Source organism: Eretmochelys imbricata, chromosome 7 (genome assembly GCF_965152235.1).
Source record: "Eretmochelys imbricata isolate rEreImb1 chromosome 7, rEreImb1.hap1, whole genome shotgun sequence".
NCBI lineage: Eukaryota > Metazoa > Chordata > Testudines > Cheloniidae > Eretmochelys > Eretmochelys imbricata.
In genome coordinates, this window is record NC_135578.1 from 110,812,013 (window position 1) to 110,818,237 (window position 6,225).

Below are 6,225 nucleotides of genomic sequence, written 5' to 3' on the forward strand. Positions count from 1 at the left end.
CAGCCACATTAGGACGTAGGGATCGAGGAAGAAGCAAGCTGCCTTTCTGTTGGGATCAAAGCCGACCTTCCTTGCGAGAGGTGCTTTTCCAGATCCCCACCCGTCTGACCGCAGGCTGTGCAACAGCCAACCTAGACTTTCTTTTCTTTTCTTTTCTTTTCTTTTCTTTTCTTTTCTTTTCTTTTCTTTTCTTTTCTTTTCTTCTTTGCTTTGTTTTATTGCACTACATGTTTGGGAAACAAGACAAAATGGACGTTAGATGCAATTCAGAGGCTGAAGCGAACCGGGTCTCGAAGAACGGACATAAAGAGGGCAAGGAAAGCAAAGGGTCTGAAGGAAATATTTCTACTTCTTTTTTGAAGGATCAGCAAGGGACTTATTCTGCCTCGGCCGTTTCGGAAGATTGTAATAAAAGTAAATCTAGTTCTGCAGACCCGGACTATTGCAGGAGGATCCTAGTTAGAGGTAGGAGTTTTGGAGGCATTTTGTGTGTGTGTGTGTGAGAGAGAGAGATCGGAATTCGAGTCTTATTTTTATTAAAAATATGTGTGTTGGGGTTTCAAGATGTTCCTCTTTTCCTGCGGATAGAGAGGGGGAAATACCGCTGTAGAGTGTACCGCAGCATTTCCAGAGGCAAGGGGTTCTAAGTCTATGGCTGTTTGATAGGGTCTGATTTAGTTTTTTATTTTTTGGTATCTTTTATTAACGTACACCTTTGGTTCCTGGGAAAAGTTTATCTGCATTACATTTCTTTCCCACTTTTCCTTGGGGCCTCTTAACCGCCAACCGTGGGGGCCGTGAAATGCATTTATTTACAGCCTTGCTTGATTCGCCATAGACTTTCCAAACGGTGCCCTCTTCTACAGAGAGCTGGGCGAGTGTCAGAGTCCCCCTCAGCGGGGCTAACGGTGCGCCCGAGTAATCTTGAGCAATGCCACGAATAAGCAGCGATCGCGGTTTAATTTTGTAACACCTACGATGCCCTTCCCCACGGAAAGTCCTTGCGCTCGCTGCTTCTGCACGCCTCGGACGCTAGAAAGGAGATGCTCGGATAAAAATAGTGTATTTCGCCTTTTGCATCTCGGTGCATTTGTGGTGTTTGTGGTTTTGTTGGGTTATTTCATTCTGGGGTGGGGATATATATAAAATGTAGGGGTTTCTGCTAGGTCCTCTGTCCCAGGGTCCATGATGTGAGGTGGAATTTACGGGGTTGACGGCGGAAAAACTATTTCCGAAGCAATCACTCTTTAAAAAGGAGACAGGAGGGATTGAATTGGGTTTTTGTATATTGACTGCTTTTATTTCCCTCCTCCCCATCCTTCGGGATCATTTCCCAGGCCACTAATGAAATGATTTGCTAGGGCTCTGCGGAAATTACAGTTTTATTAAGGTGTGTGTGTGTAGGGAGGATAGAATTATAATAAAATCAGTGCAAAGGAGGCCTTGTAAACAATAATTAATCCTTGCGCGACCGATTGACCCTAGAGAGGGGTCAGGTTGAAATGATGTGGTTATCTATGACTTAAAGTTTAGTGTGGAGGTAAAATTAGGGAAAGCAAGGTTGGGAATGCTCTAGTGTAATCTGAATCGAGCTCCAGCGTGACAGTTTTGCTAATCAGATTTGCCCTGCTTTCTTAGGCCGGTGCTAAAATAAAAGTGAAGCTTTTCTGTGTGGTTTGTTTTAATTTTTTCTCCCCCTCCGGGCATTTTTAAAGAGTAAAGAAGCGGCCATAACTCTCTCCTGCCATTCGGGGTGCGAGATGCACTTAAAATCCAAAAGCGCCGCATGGTGAAATGAAACATTTCGTAAGCTCGAAATGGTCCTGCCCCGGAATAGCTGCTTTTGGGCTTGCGAGGCTTGCTACCCAATAATAACAATAACCCAGCAGCACCAAAGAATAACCCTACAGTGAATAGGGCCCAAGAACGCTTGGTGTTTGTTACAGCACTGAGATCTCTTAGTGAAATGTATTAAACGTCCTTAAAAAGAAAGTCGGGCTGGGGGCATTATTTACAGATCTCTGACCCTTAGCGCCTCCTCTTTTCCTGGGTACAGTATCCCCATGCCATGCCCTGATTTTACCAGCCCGATGGCCGCCTGGTTAACCTGGCTTTGGGTGAGGACGCGGGCTGAGAGCCTGCCCGGCAGCTCTTTGCATTGCTCCGAAAGCGGTTCCTCGGTGTAAAGTGACTGCGCGTTTCTTTGCCAGATGCCAAAGGTTCAATAAGAGAGATTATTCTGCCTAAAGGACTTGATCTGGACCGCCCCAAACGGACCCGAACGTCCTTCACCGCGGAGCAGCTGTACCGGCTGGAGATGGAGTTCCAGAGGTGCCAATATGTGGTGGGACGGGAAAGGACCGAACTGGCCCGGCAGCTCAATCTTTCGGAAACTCAGGTAGTGCGGAGAAAGCACCTGCTGCTAGGCACCTTTGAGACCTCTTTCCCCCCAACCCCCCCTTCCCGAGTCCCAGCACAGACACACTCCTCAGGGATGCAGCTGAAGCCTCGTCCACATAAACACCTGCTCGCAGGCTTACATCGGCTAGACAGGCAAAGGCTGTTTCTGTTTCCAGAGCCCACTGCCTGGTTCACACAGGATCACAGGCCTCCTGGCAGACACAGGCGCACACTTTGTGGCAAACCGTTTCCTCCACCCCATAATAATCCCAGTGATCTGTGAATATTCACCCTCAGACACAACCTGACACGCAGGCTTACACAGAGAGAGAGAGATAGAGCAAGCTGCTACACCCTGAAAGAAAATAGGGAGGCTTAAAAGTAGCTGACAACTTGGTTTGGTCACAAACTGAGCTACAGAATGTAGCAAATCTCTTCTGGAACTCAGTAAATGCGGGCGAAGCGGTTTCTGATGAGACATTCGATACACAATGCGCATTATCAGAATGATGCTTGGGGGTGTGTGTGTGGGGGGGGGAGAGTTGCTTTCAAAATGTGTGGCACTGAATTCCCGGGTGGGAGCTGGGGGTGGAGGGTGTCCAGATTTGAAAGGCAATACAGTGTAAGCAATGCAAACCACTTTTCATAACACAAGTCCGCATGCAGGCAGCTGTCACTGTTTGCAGGAGCTCCAATGCTTCCCATGAGCTGTGGGTGGATTCAAATCAAGTTTTATGCCCTTTTCCACGTTAGACTGCTAGACTTTTTCAGACAAAAGTACGCTACCGGCAAGCATATAATCAACAAATTCAGAGCTCATAAATGATTTTCTATTCGATATATTTACTTGCCCCTCTGAACTTCTCTTGTTTGATTTTGCCTGCTAATGTGTCTTTAAATTGAGTTGTTGTTGTTGTGTTTGTTGTTTTTTGCGTTTGGAGTGTGTGTGAGCGTGGGGAGGTATTTTCACAGAATCGCATGGGGAAAAAAAACCTGTCCATGCGCAATTTGGCGATGAAGGGAGCTGGAATCGTGCTGCGTTAAAATGGCTTAATATACAAATTCTGCTTTGTTCTTAATTTCATTTTTACCTGGCGTGGGGGGTTGGGTTGCAACACCGGCCACATTTTAAGTTTTCAAGTGCAATTTAAAGAGAGGGGAAAAAAGTATCCTTTGCACCTCACAAGAATCAGGTCAGCATTGGCTGACCCATTGTAACTTTTTAGAGAGAGGGGTTTTGTTTTGTTTTTTTCCGCCCAGAACCTCTGGTGCAAAATAAGGATGAGCCAATTCCCTCTGTAATTTAGAACCCCCTGATCTCCCCCTGCAGCGTCTAGCATAGGAGGTGACACGGGCCTTAAGTATTCTACCTGGGAAGGAAATACTGTATAGAAGAGACTCTGCGAAAGGGAACAATATTGTAATGCGACAGCGAAAAAGTAACTGAATTATTAGCTGCTTTGGGGGAAAACGCTAGACAATCCCCAGTGCTTCATAACGGAAAATAGATAGCCGGTAATTAGTCCTACTTGTGTTAGTGCCACTAAATGAAAACCCGTCTTATCAGATGTATTTATCTTTCATTCCTCCCTATTATTAAATGAACTAGGTTGGTGGACAATAGCGAAGTTTCTGCCCTATTTGACTGCCTCTCTTTTTGTTCTGGGGGCTGAGCGAGGAGTTATTGACAGGGCAGTGAACAGAGTGTCCTGTACGATTGTGCAGTGTCCAGTGAATATTTATGTCCGTTCGAACAATTAAAAGTGCAAGGGGGGAAATAACCCCAAAGTCAGCGGGGGAAAAAGAACAAACTTCTAAAGCCTGGTTCCCTATGTCTGTTAAAAGATCACCCGGGGTAATAAATTCCTCTGACAAACTAATGAGCCTTTTTTTGCCGTGGGGCAGGTAAGGCAAGTTAAACAGTCTCAGAGGCTAGAGGAATATAGATTGTATTTCTCTGAGTTAAAATCGGATTTCAAAGGGACGAAGGGGGATGCAGCCTGCTATGAGATGTGGGGAAAGGGCCGGGCAGCAGCACCAGGCCTTCTCCTCTGGCTTGGGAGCCGAGAACAAGAGAAGAACCACGTTACTGTCACTTGATGAGCGTGTAACTCCACGCTGCCGGGGAGGGAAGAGGAGCGGAATGAGCAGCCCCCTCTCCCCGAGGGTGCAGCTTCGGAGCCTGCTGGATTGTGCCGGGGGGTGCCCCACCCGCCCCAGGTTTAGGGCTCGCTCTGAAATAAAACCAATTTAAAGAGTCCGATCCTGCTACCACTGAAACCTATGGCGAAATTTCCGCTGGCTGCAGGAGTGGAGAACCCGGGTCCTTTAAGGTGCCTCCGGGTGCTACACAGCTCCCGAAGCCAGAACTCATAAATCGGAGGTAGGATTCCCCCTCTCCCCCCCCCCTCGTAAAAAATGCAGCTGAGTGGTTCATTGCAACTCCCTAAGCCTCCTCCTCCCTCCGCCCAGACTCTCCCATGCGGTGTAAACTCCCTGATTCCGGAGTGCCCGGCAATGCTCAAGCCGGCGTCCATTGTCCAGTCCCAGGGCCGGGCCGGGGGTAAATGGAGAGGGGGGGCAGCCCCTTGGCCCCCAGGCTGCCCCCCCAGCCCCGCTCACCCTGTGCCTCTCTCCCCAGGTAAAGGTCTGGTTCCAGAACAGGCGCACGAAGCAGAAAAAGGACCAAGGCAAAGACTCGGAGCTGAGGTCCGTGGTGTCGGAGACCGCCGCCACCTGCAGCGTCCTCCGGCTCCTGGAGCAAGGCCGGCTGCTCTCCCCGCCGGGACTGCCCGGCCTCCTGCCCCCCTGCGCCACCGGCGCCTTGGGCTCCGCGCTGCGGGCCCCCAGCCTCACCATCGGGACCACGGGCACCACCAGCTCAGGGCCCGCGGGCGGCTCCCCGCACTCGCCGGCGGTGAGCAGCGCGGCTGGGCCCCCCCAGGCTGCGGGACTCCACGCCTCGCCCAGCGCCGGCCATAACCTCTTCAGCCTGCCGGTGCCCACCCTCCTGGGCTCGGTGGCCGGCCGGCTGTCCTCTAATCCTTTGACAATGGCCGGATCTCTGGCAGGAAACTTGCAGGAACTATCAGCCAGGTACCTGAGCTCTTCCGCCTTCGAGCCCTACTCCAGGACCAACAATAAAGAAGGCGCTGAGAAAAAAGCCCTGGACTGACTCTGAGTAACTCTATGTATTTATATTTATAGTATCTATTTGTGGCGATATTTATGGAATAATGACACAATAGTATCTCATCAGCCCTCCCCTCAATCCCCCCTCCGCACACTCTCCTGCCCCCCCATAACAATCCGCCCCCCCGACCGTGCTTCCCGAGCCAGACTTATTTCCGAATGCAACAAGGAACGAAACTATGTTTAGAGGCGAAATCATGAAGTGGACAAACACCTCACCCAAGTGTAGCCGCTAAATAAACGGATTCCTGACCACACAGCCGGGACGCCATCACTGTTAGTGATGGAGACCCCTTTATTTTAGCGTGGGCGGGTGTGGGGGGGGGGGGGGGAGAAGAAGGCAGGGTGGAGGAGGTTTGCCAGCAGCTCAAAACCAAACATTTTGACTGCATTCTGAATCAAACCAATGCAAACCTAACGATGATCCACGTTTTTATCTGGGAAAGGGACTGGGGAGGAGGGGGGAAATGGGAAGGGGAAGTTGATTGCAGTTTAATCATAACCGTTTTGACTATATTCTGAATTAAACCAATGCAAACCGCTGCAGGAGTGGGGAAGTCGATTCCAAACAAACGGACATAGAAATGGAACCATCAGGTGGATTTAAATGTGTTGCCAAGACTTCAGTGACTC

At 49.7% G+C, this 6,225-nt stretch overlaps 1 protein-coding gene across 1 annotated transcript; it reads left to right on the top strand.

The window, feature by feature from the left end:
* The first annotated feature begins 227 nt into the window (after positions 1–227).
* Positions 228–5,575, top strand: VAX1 (ventral anterior homeobox 1). Its single transcript, XM_077822707.1, has 3 exons — positions 228–465; positions 2,211–2,398; positions 5,042–5,575. The coding sequence occupies exons 1-3, from the start codon at positions 228–230 to the stop codon at positions 5,573–5,575; spliced, it is 960 nt and encodes a 319-aa protein (XP_077678833.1).
* Positions 5,576–6,225: the final 650 nt, after the last annotated feature.

Excerpts from the sequence above, each read along its gene's own strand:
- VAX1 (XM_077822707.1), top strand. The coding sequence starts at position 228 with ATGTTTGGGAAACAAGACAAAATGGACGTTAGATGCAATTCAGAGGCT. Across the intron at positions 466-2,210 it reads CAGGAGGATCCTAGTTAGAG|ATGCCAAAGGTTCAATAAGA; the intron begins GTAGGAGTTTTG and ends TTTCTTTGCCAG. Across the intron at positions 2,399-5,041 it reads TCAATCTTTCGGAAACTCAG|GTAAAGGTCTGGTTCCAGAA; the intron begins GTAGTGCGGAGA and ends CTCTCTCCCCAG.